Below are 26,462 nucleotides of genomic sequence, written 5' to 3'. Positions count from 1 at the left end.
GAAGAGGGCTTGGTCATCCACTCTACCAAGTCGTTGGCATGTTGCGGTTCAACATGTCCAGCTGCAGAAAAGAAGGACAAGCATGTCCCATGGCCACGTGCTGATGACAATGCACCTCGTCCACGACCAGCACTGTTGTCTCTAGACACAGAGCCTGCTTGCCCTCTTTTATCGGCTCGCGCCTGTCTGCCTCTCCTTGCTGGCCTTCCAGACATGGTAATGGCCTGAAGGGAGTTGGGTAAAACAGTAGTTGGGTAGTTTATATTGTGCTGGAGGCACACAACACCCACTAACTCCTGCAGATGCCTTTTTTATAGAACAGCAGAGTTAAAGGGGTATATACAGGTGTATACTGTACTGTGCTGTGCTGGAAGCACACACACAACTTCCAATAACTCCTGCAGATGACAATTGGGCCCAAATAGAGAACAGCTATGTAGGTGGATTATAGCGGTATGCACTGTGTACAGAACACGCAGACAGCACGCACTATCTCCTGAGTGACACTACTGACTGCAAGCGCTATTGTTAAAGATGGACCACTAGCTATATAGGTGAGGTGAATATCACGGTGTATACTGCGGTCAGGGCACGCAGACAATAACCAGAAACCAGCAGAGTTAAAGGGGTATATACAGGTGTATACTGTACTGTGCTGTGCTGGAAGCACACACAACTTCCAATAACTCCTGCAGATGACAATTGGGCTCAAATAGAGAACAGCTATGTAGGTGGATATAGTGGTATGTACTGGGTACAGAGCACGCAGACAGCACGCACTAACACTACTGACTGCAAGCTCTATTATTAAAGCTAGATCACTAGCTATATAAGTGAGGTGAATATAGTGGTGTATACTGCGGTCAGGGCACAGACAGTAACCACTACACAAGAGCAAGATAGTAAATCAGCCAAAAACGATTGGTGTGTAACTGTGTTGAAGGTACACAGAACACCCACTGCTTCAGACGCCAACACACTACACGAGGCCGCCGCTATGGCGGCCTTATATAGTGTGGGGCGTGCACTACACAGCCTGAGCTATGATTGGCCACAGGCAGGATGCCTGTGGCCAATCATGGCTCTCCTCGCTGCTGGCGCTGCGATTGGCCAAGCATGCGGGGTCACAGTGCATGCTTGGCCAATCGTGAGGCAGCAATGCACTGCGCCACCGCAGTGCATTGTGGTCCGCGCGCGCGCCACTCGAATTTTGGCGCGAACGGCCAAAACGTTCGGAATTCGGCGAACGCACGAACGACCGATGTTCGAGTCGAACTTACGTTCGACTCGAACACGAAGCTCATCCCTAATCCTGACATTAACCTGTTGGCACTCACCTAATGGTGGTGGGCGCTACAATAGTGTGCATGGGGCTTAAGTCTAATAAGTTATTTTGTGCGAGCTAAAACTGAGGCGCAGAACAGGAAAAAGTGTTGTCATGAAACAAATCCCCCACAGGATCAGGATTAGTCACTGGTAAGGTGTACTGCAGGTAGGGAGGCTTGGGTGGGTGTAAAAAAGATGTCCGCTTGGCGACTTCAGACTGTGGGCTTAGTGTGGACGAGTGCAGGGTGTACCAAGTTGGCCATGACAGAAATCTGAAGGGTTGCCTAATTTGATGGAACATGAGGCTTGAATCTCAGAAAGTATATATTTCCAGAGCGAGGCTTGGATATCAGGAAGTGAATATTTCCAGAACGAGGCTTGGCTATCAGGAAGTGAATATTTCCAGAACGAGGCTTGGCTATCAGGAAGTGAATATTTCCAGAACGAGGCTTGGCTATCAGGAAGTGAATATTTCCAGAACAAGGCTTGGATATCAGGAAGTGTATATTTCCAGAACGAGGCTTGGATTTCAGGAAGTGTTTATTTCAGAATGAGGTTTGGATATCAGGAGATATAATTCTCCAGAATGAGGCCTTTGAGTAGGCAATGAGCCCCCCCCATGGAGTGTTTTGCAGTTGCAGTGACTGCAGGAAAGGAACTTGGCGACCTTTGGAGGTACTGTGAATTTTTTTTTATTGATATTACAGAGATCTGACTCCAGAGGCTGTTTGTGTTTTGTGAGGTTAGCACTGGTGAGGTGGAGTGGCATGAGACTGGGGCAGCAATGTAATGACTAATTCACACTGGTGTGATGCGGGAGCCCTGCGAATCCACTGTGGGTTCCCACATTGCACCCGACTCGCAAGGCAGTCCACACTTATGCGAACTGCTGGGAGTGTCAATACAATGTTAATGACACCCCCAATTTTAGCTTGCATATCGCACTGCGAACTGACAGATTGAACATGAGTCGGATTGCATGGATGTGAACACTAATGCGATCCGATTCTGGTGTGGACTAAAAAAAAAAAAAACCCTAGTTAGACTTACCGGTAACGGTATTTCTACGAGTCTTTCAGGACAGCACCTGGAGAGAGAGCGCAGCTCCACCCACTTTCCCAGGAAACACTGCAGATCACTTTAAAGACCGGACACTTCCACCATGGCCTCAGTTGTTCATAGAGTACCTCCGCCATGCTGAAATTAAATAAGCAGAAACATAGCAATAACACCACATTTATCAAACACAATATAGGGTGGGTCATCGGCGCTGTCCTGAAAGACCCGTAGAAATACCGTTACCGGTAAGTCTAACTAGGGTTTTTCTCCCTTCGTCTTTCAGGACAGCACCTGGAGATGATAAGAGAGTACTTACTCTAGGGAGGGACCACCGCCTGCAGAACCTTTCTGCCAAACGCCTGGTCTGAAGCTGAGAGCAGGTCCAACCTGTAGTGGTGGGTGAAGGTGGTGAAGCTTGTCCACATAGCCGCTTTACAGATTCGGTTCGGAGAGGCCCCTGCTCTTTCCGCCCAGGAAGTTGCTACTGCCCGAGTAGAATGGGCGACAACCCCTGCGGGGGGGGGGGGGGTTCAACCCTGGATGCACTATAGGCCTCCCTAATAGCCATTCATAGCCACCTAGCTATAGTATTTTTGGACGCACTATAGCCCTTCCGTGGTCCTGAGAATGCTATGAAAAGGGAGTTTGACTTCCTAAACTCACTTGTGATCTCTAGATAGTGTAATAGACACCTTCTAACATCTAGGGTATGGAAAGATTTCACTTTAGCGTTTGCAGGTGAAGGACAAAAAGATGGGCAGAACTATTTCTTGCGTCCTATGGAAGGCTGTTGAGACCTTTGGAAGGAAGCCCGGGTCAGTTTTAAGAACAACCCTGTCCGGGAATATGCAACAGAAAGGCTCCACTATTGATAAGGCCTGTAATTCACTTACTCTTCTAGCAGATGTAATGGCCACTAAAAGGACTAACTTAAGCGAGTGAGAGTCGCTGCTACTGGGGGTTCAAAAGGTTCCCTTGTCAATGCCTGTAGAACCAAGGACAGGTCCCATTTAGGGAAAAACTTAAATGGTACGGGCCTAGCTCTGGCCAGAGCTTTAAAAAAAATCAAATAAGCGGTTCTTGAGATAATCGTCTCTCAAGGAAAACCGATAAAGCAGCCACCTGTGTCTTTAGGGTACTGGCTGCCAACCCTAGTTCCATGCCCTCATGGAGAAATTCAAGAACTGAAAAAATCTCCTGGGGAGGGAATTCTTTTGATAGGCACCAGGAGTTAAAACGTTTCCACGTTTTAAAATAAATTGCCCTAGTAGTATCTTTTCTACTTCCTAGGAGGGTTGTGACTAGCTTATCAGATAACCCTTTTCTCTTTAAAATTTGCTCCTCAGTAACCACCCGCTCAAATTGAGTTGCCCGATGTTCGGATGCTGAAGAGGTCCCTGGGTTAGGAGATCCCTTCGAAGTGGAAGAACCCAGTGGGGTCCCACCGCCATCCTCTGTATGGTAGCAAACCATGACCTTTTGGGCCAGAAGGGGGCCACTAAGATTAGACTCGTGGATTCCCCCTGCAATTTCTTTAGAACCAGAGGGATCAATTGAAAGGGGGGGGGGGGGAAGCGTAGCACAGGCGGAAATCCCACGGGTGTGCTAGGGCATCGAGTCCGCTTGCCTGATCTTGTCTGTTTAAAGAGAAGAAGGCCCTCACCTTGGTGTTGCTTCGTGACGCAAATAGGTCTGAGGCAGACCCCATCTCACTGTCAGATCTTGAAAAACTTCGTGGTTCAGACTCCATTCTGATTCCCGAACTTTTTCCCTGCTCAGAAAATCCGCTACCACATTCAGGTCCCCTTTGAGGTGTACTGCTGATATGGACCTCAGGTTGCCCTCTGCCCATGACAGAATCTGGCTGGCCAAGGATAGCAGCACCCTGCTCCTTGTGCCCCCCTGCCTTGTTATATAGGATACAGCTGTGGCGTTGTCGGAAAGGATCTGGACATTGAGTCCTTGAACCACTCCCTCGAAGGCCCATAGCCCGAGCAGAATGGCCCTGAGTTCCCTCCAGTTGGAGGATCTCCTGGACTCCCTGACTGTCCAGCTCCCCTGGGCCATCTGCCCTTGCAGGTGGGCACCCCACCCCCAGGAGCTTGCGTCTGTAGTCAGCCTCAGGTCTACCGGAAAACACCAAAGTAGACCCTTGTCCAGATTTGAGTGATCCCTCCACCACCAGAGCTTTCTGTGGACCTGAGGGGGCATCCTGAATTGTTTCTCCAGGGAGTCCCCGTAGGACCAATTCGTCAAAATTGCCTGTTGGAGCTCCCTTGCATGCAAGCGTGCCCACTGTACTGCGGGAATGGATGATGTGAGGAGGCCCAACACAGACATGGCTGCCCTGACAGAGATAGGCAGGTTTGTCTGGGTCCTCTTCACAGCACTCTGGACCTTTTCTATCTTCTCTACTGGTAGAAAAATCCTTTCCTGCCTGGAGTCGATGGTGTACCCCAGGAACTTTATCGACTGGGATGCAACCATGCTTGATTTTTCCCTGTTTATCTGCCATCCGAGGCCCTCTAAGTGTCTTACTGTTCTCCCCAGGTCCTTCTCCAATAGATGTTTTGTATTGGCAAAGATTAGAAGGTCGTCCAAGTATGGAACGATTGATATACCTTCTACCCTGAGGGGGGCTAGGGCCTCTGCTACGATCTTGGTAAATATCCTTGGTGATGAGGATAGACCGAACGGGAGAGCTCTGAACTGGAGATGTATCACAGAGCCTCCCGTCCTGAGTGCAAACCTCAGATACTTCTGTGAAGCTATGGCCATGGGCACATGGAGATATGCATCTCTTAAATCTATGGACGCCATAAAACAGTTTGGCATCAAAAGACTCTTTACTGAGAAGATTGTGTCCATCCTGAATCTTTTGTATTTGATTGACTTGTTTAAAATCTTCAGATTCAGGATCAATCTGAATTTGCCCGATTGTTTTCTTACAAGAAAAATGTGTGAGTAACAGCCCAACCCTATCTCCTCGGGGGGAACGTACATGATCACTTTTTGCTGCATCAGTTCCCCCAGAATAGAGATCATGGCTACAGACTTCTCTGAGTCCTGAGGAGCCTGGGTTACGTAAAACCGTGCGGGAGGGGAGTGATCGAATTCCAGTCTGTAACCCCTTTCTATTATACTGAGGATAAACAGACTGTCCATCACTGACTTCCACTGCGGAAGGAAGGCCTGTAACCTCCCTCCCACAGCTGGAAGACTGTCACTGTTTTTTTTGGGTTCGGGGTAGGGGGGCAGAATAACACTCCCGACTTGCCCCTTCCCCTCTGAGGCTTCCAGGGCCTCCTATATCCTGTCTCTTTGGTCTCAGAGGCTTTTCGAAAAGCACGAAAAAAAATTTGTGCTCTGGGGAATCGCCTTCTTTTTAAGAGGAAAACCTTTCTTCTTGTCAGCCGTTCTATCCAGAATGGCTTCGAGGTCAGGGCCGAACACCAAGTCTCCCTCGAACGGAAGACCACATAACTTGGCTTTTGAGGCAGTATCTCCTGCCCATGTCTTAACCCATAAGGCCCTACGGGCTGAGATTATAAGGGCTGAGGACCTGGCTGACATTTTAATTGACTCCGCCGAGGCATCCGCCATATACCCTACTGCCTTTAAGAGAACAGGCAAAGTATCGAGCAGGTCCTTTCTAGGTGTTCCTGCCTCAATATGATCCTTTAGCTGTTCTAGCCAGTGCTCCAAATTTCTGGCTACTACAGTTGAAGCCATTGCTGGCTTGAGGTTTGCTAATGTTGAGTCCCAGGCCTTCCTTAGCAGGGAATCAGCTCTTTTGTCCATGGGATCCTTGAGGATACCCATGTCCTCGAACGCAAGATCCGTATTCCTTGAGACCTGGGAAAAAGCTGCGTCGAGCTTAGGTTTCTTGTTCCACACCTGTGAGCTATCCTCCTCAAAGGGGAACCTGCGTTTGAGAGACCTAGAAAAGAAAGGAGGCCTCTCAGGGTCTCTCCATTCCTTTTTGACAGTTTCGGATAGAAACTTATGCACAGGGAAAACTCTGCGTTTCACCTCGCCAAAACCCTGAAACATCTTGTCATGTAGTGACAGTTGGGCCTTATCCTCTGTGATATTTAGAGTCGTGTGGATATTTTTCAGTAAGTCATCCACCTCCTCCAAGGATAACTTATACTGGGATGAAGAAGCGGAAGCCTCCTTTGCTTCCTCTGCCTCCACCTCTGAGACAGAGGACGTAGCGTGTTCCTCCTCCTCCGAGTCACTGCCCCCCCTGGATGCAGATGCTGAGGAGTGAGAACGGGGCGCTGAGCTACCGCCCGCAGCTGGGCGTCTGTCTAAATAAGACCGGAAAGATTCAAAGGTGTCTGATAATTCTTTCCTGAAAGAACTTAGTAGCTCTCCCTGCTGAGACGCAGGGGTACTGGAGGCTGCTTCTTCTTTGACCAAGTCGCTTATGCAGGACCTGCATAACACCTTAGTCCAAGAATCTTTTAGAACATTTCTACATGATGGGCACCTTCTCTTGCTAGGAGGGGACACATGTTTGGTCTTTCTTTTCTTTTGCTTTCTGAAATATACCAAGAAAAAGGACGCCAAACCTGAGTTACAAAACACAAAGTAGACACGGGAAGATATGCTGCCAAATAGAACAGATGTTAACAGATTTCACATTCTATTTGCTCTTCAGCCAGTGAATCCCCCCACAGACTCACTAAACAAACATTGAAAGCATTATTCCTACATAACATTTCTAGGAAAACAATGCTGCAGGCTTCCCCAAGTCAGGAAGGGAGAAAAAACAAACAAAGCTCTAACAGTAATGACAGAGACCACTGTCTCTGCTTACCTGAGCCTGGCTGATAATTGTGGCTCCTGCTCCTGCCACAGCCGATTGATCCTCCTCCATCGTCAACAAGGATCGAATGGCGTCTGGGCGCTTTATCTGTTTGAATTCCGCGCCTCCCGGAAGTGATGTCAGCCGAGGAGACCACCCCCTCTCCCTGCGTTCCAGCGGCCGGAACCGGAAGCCGCGTCGAAAGTTCCGCCCCCGGCCGGAAATGACGCACTCGCCATCCGGACCCGGAAGGCATGAGCCTGACGAACGGCGCGAGATATGAATCTCGGCCGCGTACCAGACCCAGCTGCCGGTCTAAAGGAAGGAGGAACCCCCACGGCCTGACCCCCCTGGGTATGAAGGAGAGCGGGCACCAAAGCGACCCCCGCGCGTGAAGGGAGGAAGCTGGGCCAGGTCTGTACAAACCGCGAAACAGTGGCATGCCTCCAACCCTCCCCACCTGGAGAGAGCGCAGCACCCCTTGGTTCCCTGCAGCGCTTCCACCATGGCCGGAGGAAACACTACAACTGAGGCCATGGTGGAAGTGTCCGGTCTTTAAAGTGATCTGCAGTGTTTCTTGGGAAAGTGGGTGGAGCTGCGCTCTCTCTAGGTGCTGTCCTGAAAGACGAAGGGAGAAAAGGGTCCTGTGTGAGTTTGATCCGAATACAGCCATTCTATTTGCATGGCTGACATTGCATTGCTGAGACATCGCATGCGATTTGCACTGCCTAGTGGAATATGGCTGCTTTCTCCCAATCAACGTGTGTGTGTGTGTTTTTTTATTTATTTTTTTGTTTGCTTTGTTCGTTAACCCCTTCTGGACCGCACATAAACTGCACATTGTGCATTAGACGTAGCAGTGAAAAGAGGCAGAACGGGGATTTGCCAATATAAAACAAGAGGGGAGGAGAGAGAAAGATCAGCTGTTCCTAGTGATCAGGAATAGGGATGAGCTCAGGTGTGCTCGCAAGCCGCACGCGCAGAGCCCACCAGGAAGTCGCGCTGCGCTAATCACAGGCAGTGAGACATTTCCCGATCTCTCTACCCGCGCATCGGAGACAATGTCTCACTGCCTGTGATTAGCGCAGCGCGACTTCCTGGCGGGCTCTGCGCGTGCGGCTTGCGAACACGCCTGGGCTTATCCTCAATCGGGAACAGCTCTCGCTGTCCGTCTGTTCCCATAACAGTTAGAAAACCCTCCCTAGGGAAGACAGTTAACCCCTTCTTTGCCAGTGCCATTTATGCAGTGATCAGTGCATTTTTATAGCATTGGTCATTTAAAAAAAAAAAAAAAAAAAAAATGTCACTTGGGTTCAGATTTGTCTACCGCAACGTCGCAGTCCCACTAAAAATCTCAGATCACCGCCATTACCAGTAAAAACAATTTAAAAAAGTAACAGTCCCTAAATCTTTCCCCTGTTTTGTAGATGCTATAACTTTTGTGCAAACCACAAACCAATCAACATACGCTTTGTGAGATGTAGCAGAATACATATTGGCCTAAACGAATTCATTAATTTGAATTACGTTTTTAATTATTATCATATTTTATATATAATTTTTTGTTGTTGTTGGTATCTCAGAAGGTATGTATGTATGTATGTATGTATGTATGCATGTATGCATGTATGCATGTATGTGTAAATATTTAAAATAAGAAAGTTCTTCAGAACTGTGAGCAAATCGTGATCTTTATTCTAAGCAAAAAACTGTAAAAGATTCTCATTTTGATACTGGAAAAGAACACACGGCCACAAAGGGCGCTGCTCACCCCACACGAATGGGGGAAAAAAAAAAAAGGAACAAGTTCCCCCACAATCTGGGTTTTTAGGCAGCAGAAAACAATAATAAATGCATATCAGGGTAACATGAGAAATGTTTTAATATTTATTACCATGAAAAAATAGCAACATGGCACAGAGGTAAAAACATAAGCTCCACCTGAACAGTTAAAAAGGGACTCCTATATAAAGAGTACAATAATAATAACAATGGATGTGCACAAGCAGACACAACTATAAATGACACTGTACAATATAACAACAGTAGAGGTATAGTCCTAACGCGTTTCAGCCCAATCAAGGGGTCTTCTTCAGAGAAATGGTCTGTTATAAAACAAAGATGCAATAAATAAATACATCAAATGTTAATTATACTGGGAATACCTTATATTTTTTAGTATAATTTACCCAATACTGCACATCCAAGGAGATAAAATAAAATGCTTTTAGTGGAGTTCCCCCTCGGGGTGGTGCCTCGATTTCCCTTCACGTATCAAGAGTGTTACCAAATCCAAGAATATCACCAAATGCCAGGAGGGAAAGGTCAAAGGTCCAGAGGCATGGCTCACGGGAGGTCACAGATACCTCACCACCCATGGGTATAGGGAGTGGGTGCGGACGTTGGCAGCCGGACAATATGGTGAGTCACACCTGCGATAGAATCCCAATGTATAAATAAAATGAGGGACATACATTTTTAAACGTATGAACACAAGGTGTATATACGGCATGAAACTATTGTCATACCTATAATCTATGTATATAGAGGATAACCACACCTAGATGTTTAGGTATATCTATATGATAATTTGAGAAGGAAGAAGGAAAACAACGCTCACAGACTGATAATGATAAATAAATGAATCAAAGAAGAAAAGAAAAGAGAAAACGACAAAAACAAAAACAGCAAAAATAGGTGAGAAAAAGGATCGCTGAAAAAGAGTGCCAGTGAGGAAGTGACTAATGTGTGTATGAAGCAACAAAGCTGTATGTATACTAAGGTGAATGAAAGTGCAGAGTATGTAAGTAATGTGAAAGACAAAAAGTGACAAGGTGCCTAAAAGGAACCAGGTGTGTGTTGGTAAACGTGATGCTAACTTATGCATAAAAATTGCATAAGAGAAAGAACGGTGCTGGAGTGGTGAGAAAGTAAAACAAAACCCAAAGGTGAACATGCTAACCTAATTAGGTGAACAAACTCCATAGTAAAAATCAAGGCTATTACCTGAATGAATAAGATTGGTAAAGGGGTTCCCAAATGGGGAAGGGGGGGGGACTGTGACCAGAAACCTAGCCCGGGAAAGGTAACAGACGCAGTCATTGACTCAATTATATGGAGTCGCCCAATCTATAATTTGATAAATAAATAAATCAAAATATTATTCTACAGGAATTTCAAAGTGTTACATAAATATAGTAAATAGATAAATGCAGATCAGGAGGGAAAATAGCCAAGCATACCATGAGGTTCCTGAGTCCTTCCTCATGTGATAATAGACAATGAGTGTTCACTTCCTGTTATGGAGGGATACTTATATTAAACCCTGGGATTCCTCACAGGTGTGGGCCACCTGTCTAATGGTCGGTACTTGCCTCATTCCACATGGTTGCCTAATCAGGCAAGCCGTGTGTGGCTGCCCTGGCGTCCCGGAAGGTCGCAAAGCAGCCCCGAAATGACGTCACTTCCGTCGCAACTGCATGACGTCAGTACGTCGCATACGTCCGCGCGGTACGCGTCCGGAAGTGTCCAAGGGTGGCGCCGGCAAGGTAATAAGTGTCCTCCCCTGACTGGCGGGACATAAACGGTAAGTCAAAGCGTAACACCACATTAACGCACATTTGTTTCACCAATCGTATTGTATACATTTCAAATTGATTCACATGTATATTATGCATTTACTGGCATGCGGATGCATGCATCAGCTAGAGCACGACCACAATGAATCAATAGCAACAAAATAAATAGTATTTGTAGAAAATTAACCATATAAGGTACACTCTCTAAGAATAAGCCATATAGGGTACAATATTTAGGACCTAAATGTGATAACAATAGCTAAGGTGTTTCTGATAATTTAAAGAAACATAGCCAGGAAATATCACTGAGGAATTACTTAAGAAGTAGGAGAGAAGAAGGCTATATCTATTCGATCACTCTTCTCAAACTCTATTTCATAACCTAGCATCAAAGCATCCCAGTCATTGCCCTGAAACATATTCATATTCATTGTGAACATATTACATAAAAGTATACAAGAAAAACACAGTTCCTCAGTAAAACTTTACTAGGCCAAGCTCATGTTTAAACCCTCCTGTGTTCAGAGATGGGGGGAAAAAAAGAGAAAAAAGGGGGGGGGGGGGGGGAGAGGGAGGGGAAAAAAGAGAGGAAAAGGGTGTTTACCCACCCGATATTATTGATACTGGAAAAGAACACACGGCCACAAAGGGCTTGGAGGGCGCTGCTCACCTCACACGAATGAAAAAAATGGAACAAGTTCCCCCACAATCGGGGTTTTTAGGCAGCAGAAAACAATAATAAATGCATATCAGGGTAACATGAGAAATGTTTTAATATTTATTACCATGAAAAAATAGCAACATGGCACAGAGGTAAAAACATAAGCTCCACCTGAACAGTTAAAAGAGACTCCTATATAAAGAGTACAATAATAATAACAATGGATGTGCACAAGCAAACACAACTATAAATGACACTGTACAATATAACAACAGTAGAGGTATAGTCTTCTCCCTTTTCTTCCTTCTCAAATTATCATATAGATATACCTAAACATCTAGGTGTGGTTATCCTCTATATACATAGATTATAGGTATGACAATAGTTTCATGCCATATACCGTATATACTCGAGTATAGGCCGACCCGAGTATAAGCCGAGGCCCCCAATTTACCCCCAAAAAACTGGAAAACTTATTGACTCGTGTATAAGCCGAGGGTGAGACATGGCTGTCCATCCCTGTGTGTCCGTCCATCCCTGTGTGTGTGTCCGTCCATCCATCCCTGTGTGTGTGTCCATCCATCCATCCATCCCTGTGTGTGTATCCATCCATCCATCCATCCCTGTGTGTGTGTGTGTGTGTGTGTATCCATCCATCCATCCATCCATCCCTGTGTGTGTGTGTGTGTGTGTGTATCCATCCATCCATCCATCCATCCCTGTGTGTGTGTGTGTGTGTGTGTGTGTATCCATCCATCCATCCATCCATCCCTGTGTGTGTGTGTGTGTGTGTGTGTGTGTGTGTGTATCCATCCATCCATCCATCCATCCCTGTGTGTGTGTGTGTGTGTGTGTGTGTGTGTGTGTCCGTGCAGCCTTGTGTGTGTGTCCAGCCTACCTGTGTCCCAAGCCTCCGTCCCGAGCCGCCGTCGTCCCGAGCCTCCTTCGTCCCGTGCCGTGCCTCCTCCGTCCCGTGCCGTGCCTCCCCCGTGCCGTGCCTCCTCCGTCCCGTGTCTCCTCCGTCCCGTGCCGTGCCGTGCCTCCTCCGTCCCGTGCCGATGGATCGCCGCTCTTCTCGGCGGCCATTCTACAATTCAAAATTCCGCCTCCGACTGTGATAGGCGGAACACTCAATTTCCCAGCAGCCTGTGTTCCGCCTATCACAGACATCCTCTCATACTCGTCCGTAGTATGAGAATGAGCGGATGTCCGTGATAGGCGGAACACTGACTGCTGGGAAATTCAGTGTTCCGCCTATCACAGGCGGAGGCGGAGAAGGAGGCGCGGCTTTTGAAAATTAATGTCCGCCGTCTGTCTGCTCGATACGCTGATCGAGCAGTCAGACAGCGGCGACTCGAGTATAAGCCGAGGGGGCACTTTCAGCCTCAAAAAAGAGGCTGAAAATCTCGGCTTATACTCGAGTATATACGGTATACACCTTGTGTTCATACGTTTAAAAATGTATGTCCCTCATTTTATTTATACATTGGGATTCTATCGCAGGTGTGACTCACCATATTGTCCGGCTGCCAACGTCCGCACCCACTCCCTATACCCATGGGTGGTGAGGTATCTGTGGTATCTGTGACCTCCCGTGAGCCATGCCTCTGGACCTTTGACCTTTCCCTCCTGGCATTTGGTGATATTCTTGGATTTGGTAACACTCTTGATACGTGAAGGGAAATCGAGGCACCACCCCGAGGGGGAACTCCACTAAAAGCACTTTATTTATTTTATCGTTTATTTATTTATTTTTAGCGTTGTAGCGCCTGCAAAGCGCCCCAGTGTGAAAGGGGTCAAATAATCACATTGTGTAACTGTGTATTGACTATACCTGGCAGATACCCCTGGAAGCTGGAAATCTCTGTAGTAGACATCACTAGGGCTGAAACGATTAATCGACATTATCGATAATAATCGATAATAAAAATCGTTGTCACCGATTTTCATTATCGATTAGTTGGTCCACACCATGCGATCATGCGACCATGGAAAGGCCGCAGCTTCGGCCTAGCTCCGGAGCTGGCGGCCATCTTGGAACACGTGGCGGCGGTGTTGTAAATTTTTCTGCGACCCATGAAAAAAACTAACCCCGTCACTTCATGTGCGGCTCCGTCACTGAAACAGCTGATGGCGGCCCTTTACCGCGCATGCGCCACTTCAATGCTATTAACAGCGCATGCGCAGGATATTTCTTTAGCTGTGGAGAAAAATGATGTACTCAAGTGGGCGAATTGCGGGCGGGCGGAGCTGGACAGATGGTTAGAACATCAGCAGCAGCCCACTAACATGCCCCCGAATCACGCATGCGCAGGATATTTGTTTACTGGTCAAGAAAAATTATGGACGCAAACTGCTATTAACAGCGCATGCGCGGGATATCTGTTTAGCGATCGAGAAAAATGATGGACTCAAGCGGACGGAGACTTGCTGGGAGGGAGAGATAGAGCGGAGCAGTTTGCGTCCATAATTTCTCGACCAGTAAATGAATATCCCGCGCATGCGCGATTCGGGCTCATGTTAGTGGGGTGGGCGGGGCTGCTGCTGATGTTTTAACCATCTGTCCAGCTCCGCCCACCCACAAGTCTCCGCCTGCTTGAGTCCATAATTTTTCTCCACCGCTAAAGAAATATCCTGCGCATGCGCTGTTAATAGCATTGAAGTGGTGCATGCGTGGTAAAGGCCCGCCGTCAGCTGTTTCAGTGACGGAGCCGCACCGGAAGTGACGGGGTTGTTTTTTTTTTTCATGGGTCACAGAAAAATGTACAACACCTGCCCTCATTCAAAACTTCTTTTTAAGTAGATACCACTACATATATTAGCTAATCTAACCTACTACTATCTATTAGTAGTTAGTTATTATCTAATCCTATCTATCTAAGCCTTTCCACTTGTCTGGCACAGCCACATTGTTTATTTAAATAAAAGGTATAACACTATCTCCCCCCAATAAAATGCAGCTTATTACAAGCATATCACTGATGATTTGCGCCAATAGTGTTTGGAGGAACTTTGATCGGTGGTGAGCTTGGCGCAAATCGTCAGTGAAATGCTGACTATGTTTTTATGCTTGTAATAATAAGCTGCATTTTATTGGGGGGGGGGGGGGGGGGGGATAGTGTTACTCCATCATTGGTGTTTTATTCTGCAGTTTGAGTGTAACACTCAGTTTTTTCAATAAATGGGGAAAAATGGCATATTACTTTTTTTTTTTTTTTTTTTTTTTATATGATTTTATCCGATTAATTGAAAAAATAATCGGCCGATTAATCGATTATGAAAATAATCGTTAGTTGCAGCCCTAGACATCACTACTACAATGATCTCCAGTTCCTTCCGGGTCCTGTGCTGGGTGGCTGCATTGTAAACACAGGAGGTCGAACGCTCAGCATGGCTACCATTCAGAGAATGCGTTGCAAATTGTGTCCATTCTCTGATTGGATGAAGTGGAGCAGTGAGCCCTCGTTCACCGCAGTGCGATTTGTCATGCAATTTGACAGTTTCAAATCGCATTACACAAGTCATTGTGGGCAATATAATCCTTCAAATTGCTGCGACTCAGAAAAGGGTTCCTGTGTGTTTTTTTTTCTTTTATATATATTTCACTGCGATTTCCATAGACTTAAACCAAAAGTATTGGGACACCGGCCTTTACACACACACACAAACTTTAATGGCATCTCAGTCTAAGACCCCATACACACTATTAGAGTTTTTCAGCTTGTATGCAATCAGGCAGGCCCTTGTACTACATGGTTTTGATAAATCGGAAGACAATCTTATAGTGCGTATGGGGTCTTAGTCCGTAGGGTCCAATATTGAGTTGGCCCACCCTTTGCAGCCAAGAAGTGCCAAGAACCTGGTAAGAAAAAAAAGTGCTCTGCAATAATTCACATGTAACATAAATAACTTGTCAATTCTTTAATAAAATTTATTTGGAGGTCTGACTTGTCTTGCAGAATTGAAACCCTTGATCCTGGGAAGAGCTCCATGTGGACTTTCATGTGACCTGTAAATCTAGTCCTCCCAGTTCAAGTTTTTACTTACTGAGGACTTTTAAAGAAGAAATGACCAGTCAGGTAAATTCATCATCCCCCTTTCTTTTTTTTTTTTTTTTTTTCTCCCAGTAATGATATTTTAAGTGTCATGGTGGTGATGTACAAAGCAAGACCGGAAAATATCTGTTTTTGGCTGGGTTCACACCGCTGCGGCAGCAAGAACCGGATGTGATTTGCACCGCACTGCAGTGCAAATCACATCCGATCTTTGTGCGATGCGAGTTCAGCCATACAGATAGTATGGCTGAATTCGCATCGCACCCGCCGCAAACTCGCATGGGACCCTTTTTTTGGTCCGCAGCAGAATCGGATCGCATGGGTGTTCACACCATGCGATCCGATTCCTGTCTGAGTTTGCAGATCGCACTGCGATATGCGAACTGATCTGGGGGTGTCATTAACATTTCACTGACACTCCCAGCAGTCCGCATAGGGCAGTGTGAACTGCCGACGGGAGGCATGCGATGCGGGAAAACGCCTCAGATTTGCGGCGTTCCCACATCGCTCCATTGTGAACCCAGCCTTAATGTCTAGTGGTGCTTCGAGATGAAAATTCTGAACCAGAATTTGTTCAGTATGTATATATATACATACATTTACAAAAGTGAGTACACCCCTCACATTTTTGTAAATATTTTATTCTATCTTTTCATGTGACAATATTGAAGAAATGGCACTTTGCTACAATGTAAAGTAGTGAGCGTACAGCTTGTATAACAGTGTCAATTTGCTGTCCTCTCAAAATAACTCAACACACAGCCATTAATGTCTGAACCACTGGCAAAAGTGAGTACACCCTGAAGTATAAAAATGGGCCATCTTTATGTAACCCAACAATTTTTGCCATGTTAACCAGTATGAGAGAGGGAGAGCGATAACAACACCAAATTTAACACACCTGCTCCCTATTCACTCCGGAGACCTTGTAACACTAACGAGTCACATCACACCGGGGATGGAAAATTGGCTAATTTATTTAAATTTTTTTATTATTTTAATTTATTATTATTGAATTTTTTTTCACAAGGTGAACTTTGGCCTTTTAACTTTTACTGAAGTCTTCTTTACCAGATAACTTCATCTTTAGTAAAGCCGTGCTTGTGTAAGCCTCCAGGAGTCCCTCTGCGTACTTATCCATAGCAGGTCTGTCTTAATGCATGAGTACCCTTGGGCACTGCCCATGGCCCCCTGGTCCCATGATAATCTTGCATTACATCATACTTGCCTACTGTCCCCAGATATTCTTGAATAGGCACTTTTTTTTTTTTTGCTAAGCTTTCCTGAGTTGGCCAGCGTCCCAGAACTTGTCCTTTGCCCTCCTGGTCCCAATATCCCCCCCCCCTCATAACTAGCATAATGTGCTAGTGTGAAATAATTGCCTTAGAACAAAGCCCTCCAAGGGTGTGCTGTAGAGCTGCACGATTCTGGCTAAAACGAGAATCGCAATTTTTTTTGCTTAGAAGATAGATCACGATTCTCGTGGCGTAACATCATCTTTCAAATTAAAACAAAAAAAAATTGGGCTAATTTTTGGGCCTCATGCACACGAGATGCTGTTAAACGCGTGTTCAGAGGCAGTTGGACACTTTTTCAACTGCTCCTGAACTCATTCAATGTTCTCCTATGTGTCCATTTACACAGTCTCGTTTTTTGCCGTTTTTATGCAGTTGCGTTTAACCTCGTTTTTCCAGAAGCAAAAAAATGGGTTCAGACGCAAAACGTGGCAAAACGCCGCTACCACGCTTTGCTGCGTTTTCGTTTATAAGCGTTTTTAAAGGTGACCTATTTTTTTTTACATTAAAAATCTCAAAAATTATTGCAAATGATGAAAAACCATTAGAAAAATATTTTAAACAATTGCAATTGCAAGTGGACAATCCACAACTTGTGGCAAGTGACATGGCAGGTGGCAAGTAATGTGGCAAGTGGACAATCCACAACTTGTGGCAAGTGATGTGGCAAGTGGACACTCCACAACTTTTGGCAGGTGACGTGGACAATCCACAACACGTGGCAGGTGACGTGGCAAATGGACAATCCACAACTTGTGGCAGGTGATTTGGCTGGTGACGTGGCAGGTGGCATGGCAGGTGACGTGGAAAGTGGACAATCCACATCTTATGGCAAGTGACGTGGCAGGTGATATGGCAAGTGGACAATCCACAACTTGTGGCAGGTGATGTGGCAGGTGATGTGGCAAGTGACGTGGCAGGTGATGTGGCAAGTGGACAAACCAAAACTTGTGGCAGGTAACGTGGCAAGTGGACAATCCACAACTTGTGGCAGGTGATGTGGCAAGTGACCTGGCAAGTGGACAATTCACTTGTGGCAAGTGACCTGGCAAGTGGACAATCCACAACTTGTGGCAAGTGGACAATCCACAACTTGTGGCAGGTGACGTGGCAAGTGGACAATCCACAACTTGTGGCAGGTGACGTGGCAAGTGGACAATTCACAACTTGTGGCAAGTGGACAATCCAAAACTTGTGGCAGGTGACGTGGCAAGTGGACAATCCACAACTTGTGGCAGGTGATGTGGCAAGTGGACAATCCACAACTTGTGGCAGGTGCCGTGGCAAGTGACACGCTAAATACAAGTACACTGCAGCTCTCACAGCTGCTGCTATTCACTCTGGTCTCACAAAATTGCTGAAATAGTTAATAATACTGTTTTTTGAGCTGGGAAGGGTCTATGACAGGCATCACTAAATGGCGGACCGCGGGCCGAATCCGGACCCAGTAGCAGCCATATCCGGCCCGCAGCCTCACAAATAGTTGCCTGCATGTTTTCTCCCCTCTGCCGGATTGCCACTGCCAGCCTGTCGCTGCCGCTAAAATCCTTGATTTACATGGAGTGGTGTTTACATGGGAGGCGTGGCAAGTCTCTCCCTTTCATCATCGCATCACTCCACCCTTCTCCCCCTCCCCACACTGCCCTACCTTATTCACCCAAGCCTGGAAGCGCTGCAGGTCCGGACAAAGGGCGGGACTTATCACGTTACGAAGTGGGTGATTGATTGCTAGGCAGTGGGGCAGTCCCAGCAACCAATCACCTCCCTTTAACTTGAAAAGTCCCGCCCTTTGTCCGGACCTGCCATGCGTGCTTCCCGGCTTGTGTGAACTGTGAATAAGGTAGGGCAGTGTGGGGAGGGGGAGATAAGGGGGAATGCTGCGATGATGAAAGGGACAGTCTGACTCTGTAATGTTGAGGGAGGACTGTAATGGAGGGAGTCTGTATCGGGGGTCCTGTGATGGAGTGGGGGTCCTGTGATGGAGTGGGGGTCCTGTGATGGAGTGGGGGTCCTGTGATGGAGTGGGGGTCCTGTGATGGAGTGGGGTCTGTATTAGGGGGAGATATGTGATGGAGTGAGGATCTGTGATGGAGGGATCTGTGATGGAGTGGGGTCTGTAATGGGGGGATCTGTGATGGAGTGGGGTCTGTAATGGGGGGATATGTGATGGAGTGAGGATCTGTGATGGAGTGGGGTCGGTAATGGGGGGGATATGTGATGGAGTGAGGATCTGTGCTGGAGGGGGGTCTGTGGTGAAGAGGATCTGTAATGTAAAAGGGAGGGATGTGAAGGGGGACTGAGGGCACTGATGTAAGGGCTTGTTTTTCTGCCCTAGAAAAACCCAGGTATCTACAATGGCAATAGAAAACAATTGTGACGTGCACGGGAGGCTGTAATGTGAAGGATCTGAGTCATGACCAATATGACATTCGGACCTCCGCGCAAATTTTTTTTTACTGACCGGACCCCCGTGAATTTTAATTCAGTACCCCTGGTCTATGATGTTAGCTTAACTAAACGCTTGTAAACGCAAACGCGGTAAAACGCCGCTAAATCTTGGCAAAACGCGCGTTTCTAAACGCCGGTTTCAGCTTTTAAAAACATGTGTCCAGCAGAGTTTGCATCTGCGTCTCGTGTGCATATAGCCTTACTGTTTCCGTTTTTTTTTTTTTTTTTTTTTTTGTTTTTGTTTTTTTTTGTTTTTTTTATTCATTGAAGTGAATTTTTTTCCTTAAAAAAATTGCATTTGAAAGACCGCTGGGCAAATACAGTGTGACATAAAATATTGCAGCAATTGCCATTTTATTCCCTAGGGTCTCTGCTAAAATATATGTATGTATGTGCTTTGCGAAAGTATTCGACCCCCTTGAACTTTTCAACCTTTTGCCACATTTCAGGCTTCAAACATAAAGATATAACATTTTTTTTATTTTTTGTGAAGAATCACCAACATGTGGGACACAATTGTGAAGTGGAATGAAATCTATTGGATATTTTAAACTTTTTTTAGCAAATAAAAAACTGAAAAGTGGTGCGTGCAAAATTTTTCGGCCCCTTTACTTTCAGTGCAGCAAACTCACTCCAGGAGTTCGGCGAGGATCTCTGAATGATCCAATGTTGTCCTAAATGACTGATGGTGATAAATAGAATCCACCTGTGTGTAATCAAGTCTCTGTATAAATGCACCTGCTCTGTGATAGTCTCAGGGTTCTGTTGAAAGCGCAGAGAGCATCATGAAGACCAAGGAACACACCAGGCAGGTTTAATGCCAGATTTGGATACAAAAAGATTTCCCAAGCTTTAAACATCCCAAGGAGCACTGTACAAGCCATAATTTTGAAATGGAAGGAGTATCAGACCACTGCAAATCTACCAAGACCTGGCCGTCCCTCTAAAATTTCAGCTTAGACAAGGATAAGACTGATCAGAGATGCAGCCAAGAGGCCCAGGATCACTCTGGATGAACTGCAGAGAACTACAGGTCTGCAGGCTGAGGTGGGAGAGTCTGTCCATAGGACAACAATCAGTCGTACACTGCACAAATCTGGCCTTTATGGAAGAGTGGCAAGAAGAAAGCCATTTCTCAAAGATATCCATAAAAAGTCTTGTCTAAAGTTTGCCACAAGCCACCTGGGAGACACACCAAACATGTGGAAGAAGGGGCTCTGGTCAGATGAAACCAAAATCGAACTTATTGCCCACAATGCAAAACGATATGTTTGGCGTAAAAGCAACACAGCTCATCACCCTCAACACACCATCCCCACTGTCAAACATGGTGGTGGCAGCATCATGGTTTGGGCCTGCTTTTCTTCAGCAGGGACAGGGAAGATGGTTAAAATTGAGGGGAAGATGGATGCAGCCAAATACAGGACCATTCTGGATGAAAACCTGTTGGAGTCTGCAAAAGACCTGAAACTGGGACGGAGATTTATCTTCCAATAAGACAATGATCCCAAACATATAGCAAAATCTACAAAGGAATGGTTCACAAATAAACGTATCCAAGTGTTAGAATGGCCAAGTCAAAGTCCAGACCTGAATCCAATCGAGAATCTGTGGAAAGAGCTGAAAACTGCTGTTCACAAACGCTCTCCATCCAACCTCACTGAGCTCGAGCTGTTTTGCAAGGAAGAATGGGCAAGAATTTCAGTCTCTCGATGTGCAAAACTGATAGAGACATACCCCAAGCGACTTGCAGCTGTAATCAATCGCAGCAAAAGGTGGCTCTACAAAGTATTAACGCAAGGGAGATGAATAATTTTGCACGCCCCACTTTTCATTTTTTTAATAGTTCAAAAAGTTTCAAAAATCCAATAGATTTCGTTCCACTTCACGATTGTGTCCCACTTGTTGGTGATTCTTCACAAAAAAAAAAAAATTATATCTTTATGTTTGAAGTCTGAAATGTGGCAAAAGGTTGAAAAGTTCAAGGGGGCCGAATACTTTCGCAAGGCACTGTATACTGCTGTTCAGAGTATATAGTGCCTGGGGCCCGGGGGGAACCCCACGCTATTTGCTGAAAAAAATTGGGTACAGGGTTCTGCTTAATATCCATACCAGACCTGAAGTGCCTGGTATGGATTTTGGGGGTGATGTCCACACCATTTTTTTTTTTATCTATATTGCCAAGATCCGACAATACCTTGTTCGTCAGACAGTCCGCTGAAAAAGTCCGCTGAAGCCCACACACGAGCGGATTGTCCGCTGAAACACGGTTCAGCGGACTAAGTTGGACAGACAATCCGCCCGTGTGTACGCGGCCTTAGACATGTGCAAAAGGAAAAAATGTGTTTAGTTTCGTTTCGTTTTAATTCGTTAATTCATTAATTTCATTTAGTTATATTCATTTAACTTCCTTAAATTCGTTTTTGGATTTCGTTTAGTTTTCTACCGAATTCGAAAAATCGGCCACATTTGAAAATATTTCAACCAAATTCAAAAATATTTCTACCAGATTCGAAATGAGTTCAACATGATTCGACATTATTTCAACCACATTCGAAAATATTTTGTGACCCGACTTTAGGGCCATGTATCTCGGGGTCACTTGGTGCTAGAAACTCCAAATTTGGATATGTTGCAGTGCTAGTACTATTGTGTTTGCATACCAAATTTGGGGTTTCTAGCCAAAAGTGACCCCGAGATATGTGGCCCCAAAATCGGGTCGCAAAATGTTATTAGTTATTAGAGCAGAAAATGACATTTTGCGACCCGATTTTGGGGCCACATATCTCGGGGTTACTTATAGCTAGAAACCCCAAATTTGGTATGCAAACACAATAATACTAGCACTTGAAGTGTCTAGCACCAAGTGACCCCGAGATACATGGCCCTAAAGTCGGGTCACAAAATATTTTCGAATGTGGTTGAAATAATTTTGAATGCAGTTGAAATAATTTTGAATACAGTTGAAATCATTTCGAATGCGGTTGAAATAATTTTGAATCATGTCGAGTTCATTCGTTATATTTCTTTCGTATTCGTTGTAATTTGTTATTTTTTTATTCAGACATTCGGATGCATCCGAATGTCCGAAAGATGCAAAATTCGGCCAAATTTCGATTTGTTACGAAACGAATTGCACAAGCCTAATAAGTCTCTCCACTTGTTTATATGAAAGAACCACTGACAGGGCTTCTATGTTCACCCGGTCTTCCTTCCGGGTTCATGTCCAAATGTGTGAGTGGCCGGTAGGGTTGCCATATCATCCCTTTAATCCAGGACACACATTAATTACACAGGTTCTGTGGCTGATTAAGGTGGAAATTAAACTCACTTGGTGCCTTATCTGCATTAAATCAGCCTCAGAACCCGTGTAGTTACTATGTGTCCTGGATTAAAAGGATGATGTGGCAACCCTACTGGCCGGGACTGCAATGACGTCGCTCCTGCTAATATATGCAGGAGCCATTGGCTTCTGCACGGAACACTGAAGCTACAGCTTGGTATGCCGGACCTTCAGAGCATGTGTGTCGGTGACCTCGCCAGCTGAATCCACTGTGAATATCTCCTAAACGGTGCACATTTAGGAGATATTCACTGAACCTACAGGTAAGCCTTTATTTATAGGCTTACAACACAAGTTTACTACTGCTTTAAGGAACCCCGCTGAATTTTGGCTGTTTAGAGTCTTTAATAAGCCTGAATCTGTTGGATCGGCTTTGGATTTTCGTAACGGTTCTTGAGTTACATTGTTTAACATTCTCTCTCCTAAAGTTGTTTTATATGTTTCTAGGGTCCCATCACCTTCCATGATGTTGTTGCCTCCTTTAGTGAGGAGCAGTGGATGTGCCTGGATAACAGTCAGAAAGAGGTTTACAGAAATGTGATGAAAGACATTCATGGAACATTATTGGCACGGGGTGAGTTTGAATCAATCTGAAGCTGAATTCCAGGCAAATGGATAGTGCACAGAGAAGATTTTTCTTTCTTCTGTCACTATAGGGAAAGGTTGCTGTGTGGAGTAGGGAGAGATAAATCGCTAGCTATTTGGTACACAAAAGTTCTTTTCAGGACTGGTATAGGTGTTAGGTGTATATATAGGTTTGCTGTGCTACTTATTCTTGCAGCAGCCTGAGTGTCTTTTGTCAGTTTAGAGAAAGGGAAAGGACGGTGTGTGCTACAGGGAGAGTCAGTTTAGTCGTCATCATCATCATCATCATCATCATCATTAGCTGTTACTATCAGGTCCACAAAAGAGCTATTCCAGTAACCACTAATCGTTCCAGGCTCCTCTTTTTTGCCACTTTGTATAGGGACAGGAAGGAAGCAGTGTGTCAGGCAGTGAGGGTCAGTTTAAAGACTTGCTGTTACTATTAGTTCCACAAAGGTTCTTTTCAGGACTGGTATCAGTGGTACGGTAATAGGCTTGTACACGTATAATATTCTTTCTTCCAAATATAGAAAGAATATTATACTTGACTGCTGCCCTTCTGCTGCAGTCTGCTAATCATTCACAACTCACTTGTTCCACAAAGCTCTTTATCAGGACTGGTAACTTGGTCTGTGTAGGGTGCTACAGTACATAGGGTTGAGTGAGGTACAGTCTGCTGTTCTGTAAGGACCGCTATCGGTCCACAATAGATAGGGTTGAGGTGCACCACTGCTGACCGCTGCCCTATACTGCAGCAGTCCTTCATTGGTATAGGGACTGAAGTACAGTCTGCTAATCACTAACACACAACCTGCTTGGTCCACAAAAGTTCCTATAAGGACTGGTAACTTGGTCTAGGGTGCTACAGTACATAGGGTTGAGTGCGGTACAGTCTGCTATTCTATAAGGACTGTTATCGGTCCACAATACATAGGGTTGAGGTGCACCACTGCTGACCGCTGCCCTATACTGCAGCAGTCCTTCAGCGGTATAGGGACTAAGAGTTTTGTCACGGGGTCATTTAAAAAATGACAGGCAGAGGAAGAGGCAGGCCCTTCCGCAGGGGTGGTAGGGGTAGGGCAGGAGCAACAGCCTTGAGCCAAAGTGGGAAGTTGCAGAAGGTGCGTTCAATTACTTTAAAGGACGCACAAGACTTGGTTGAGTGGCTCACTCAGCCTTACTCTTCTGCACCCTCCTCATCCTCTCGATCTGCACCCTCTTCTTCACTCTCTGCTATGTGCACCCCCAAAGACACTACCACCAACACCACCACCCCCACCACCACCACATACCTTCCGCTTGAGTCACAGGAATTATTTTCCGATCCATATCAAGAGGACATTTCTGATGCGCAGTCACTCTTGGTATTGGATCAGGAAGAGGAGGTAGCAACAACCGCTACTCAGCAGTCTGACGACAGTACCCAGATCAGCCCAAGGAGGAGGTTGGTCCCCAGTGTTGCTGTCTACTCCGAGATCTCTACTTATAGCGGTGGGGAAGGTGACGTTGATGATGACGTGTCTAGTGATGTCACGTGGGTGCCCACAAGAGAGGAAGAGGAGAGGAGTTCAGAGGGAGATATGGACCAGCAGATAGGGAGGAGAAGCAGGACTAACTTACATTGCACAGGAGGGACAAAGCAGACTGCAAATGTATCAGGAGCGAGTCATCGACCATGTACGGTCATATCTGGCGCTCCCAGGACACCGGCACATGGCTCCGCAGTGTGGGCTTTTTTTAACGTGTCCGCTGCTGACAATAGCGTTGCCATCTGCAATCTTTGCAGTCAACGCATTAGTCGCGGTAAGCCCAACACTCACCTAGGGACGACCGCCTTAAGAAGGCACATGAGCAGCCATCACCGAGCCGAGTGGGAGCAACGGAACACTCAAAGCCACACTGCAGGCTCTCACCATCCAGCCTCGTCTTCTACTTCTCCTCTCTCCTCACAATTGTCCTCCACTCCACCTTCCATCACGCCAAGCTCACGTTTTTCTGCAAAAAGGCAGGCTTCCGTGGGCCTAATGTTCGAGCGTAAAAAAATGATGACGCCGGATAACCCTCTTGCCCAACGGTTGACGGCTGGCTTGTCAGAACTGATAGCCCGCCAACTACTGCCATATAAACTGGTAGACTCGGAGGCCTTTCGCAAATTTTGTGGCCATTGGAATACCACAATGGAAGGTCCCAGGAAGGAAGTATTTCTCACAGAAGGGCATCCCAGAGCTATATGGCCATGTTTAGCGGCAAGTGAATGTATCTCTGGCACACAGTGTCGGTGCCAAGATACATCTGACCAGACACGTGGTCTAGCAAACACGGGCAGGGAAGGTATATCAGTTTTACTGCCCACTGGGTGAACCTTCTGACGGCCGTCAAGCATGTAACCCGTGGCACCCGTGTAGATTTGGTTTTACCGCCACGGATTGCATGCAGGCCTGACTCTTCTTCTCCTCCTCCTCCTACTCCATCCTCCTCCCTCTCCTCCTCAGCTGGCTCCTCCTTTTCCGCTGCTAGCGTCTCTTCCGCTGCACCGCACAAGCTCCCCAGAACCTATTCCACATGCCAGGTGAGACGTTGCCATGCCGTGCTGCGTCTGTTGTGCCTGGAAGCCAAGAGCCACACTGGCCCAGCACTCTTTTCAGCTTTGCGTTCACAGGCAGATCAGTGGCTAACACCGCTCAATTTGACAGTTGGTAAAGTGGTGTGTGACAACGGTGCCAATCTGCTTAGCGCATTGAAACAGGGCAAAATCACGCACGTGCCATGCATGGCACACGTCTTAAACTTGGTCGTGCAGCGATTCCTTGTCAAAAACCCTGGGGTCCAGGACATCTTGCGGCAGGCAAGGAAAATCTCGGCCCATTTCAGAAGATCTTACACGGCCATGGCTCGCCTTGCTGACATTCAGCGGCGACACCATCTGCCGGTCAGACGTCTTATTTGCGATTGCCCGACACGATGGAACTCAACCTTCTATATGCTTGATAGGCTGCTCCAGCAGAAACGTGCAGTTAACGTCTACCTGTATGAACTCTGCGAAAGAAACGGTTCTGGGGAGCTGGGGGTTTTTTCACCGCGCTAGTGGCTGCTCATGCGCGACGCATGCAGACTTCTGCGGCCATTTGAGGAGATCACCAAACTGGTCAGTCGCAGCCATGGCACCATCAGTGACATGGTACCTTATGCCTTCTTTATGGAGCGTGCATTACGTCGTGTCATTGATCAAGCTGTGGAGGAGCAGGAGCGGGAAGATGAGGAAGTCGCAATGCTGGATGAATTCCCAGGGGGGGGCTACT

At 46.2% G+C, this 26,462-nt stretch overlaps 1 protein-coding gene across 5 annotated transcripts in view; it reads left to right on the top strand.

The window, feature by feature from the left end:
• Window positions 1–1,853: 1,853 nt before the first annotated feature.
• The window catches only part of LOC143934379 (uncharacterized), a 74,495-nt gene continuing 49,886 nt past the window's right edge, over window positions 1,854–26,462 (top strand). For all 5 annotated transcript variants that reach the window (XM_077457948.1, XM_077457947.1, XM_077457946.1 and 2 more), the window contains exons 1-3: window positions 1,854–2,001; window positions 15,397–15,516; window positions 23,026–23,152. In XM_077457948.1, the coding sequence (XP_077314074.1) occupies window positions 15,505–15,516; window positions 23,026–23,152 (139 nt within the window). In that variant the 5' untranslated portion in view covers window positions 1,854–2,001; window positions 15,397–15,504. The remainder of the gene's footprint in view (window positions 2,002–15,396; window positions 15,517–23,025; window positions 23,153–26,462) is intronic.

Source organism: Lithobates pipiens, unplaced genomic scaffold (assembly GCF_037356315.1).
Source record: "Lithobates pipiens isolate NorthernLeopardFrog02 unplaced genomic scaffold, aLitPip1_a1.2 Scaffold_27, whole genome shotgun sequence".
Lineage (NCBI taxonomy): Eukaryota > Metazoa > Chordata > Amphibia > Anura > Ranidae > Lithobates > Lithobates pipiens.
The sequence above is the reverse complement of the archived record's forward strand: the minus strand, read 5'-3'. Positions and strand labels throughout refer to the sequence as shown.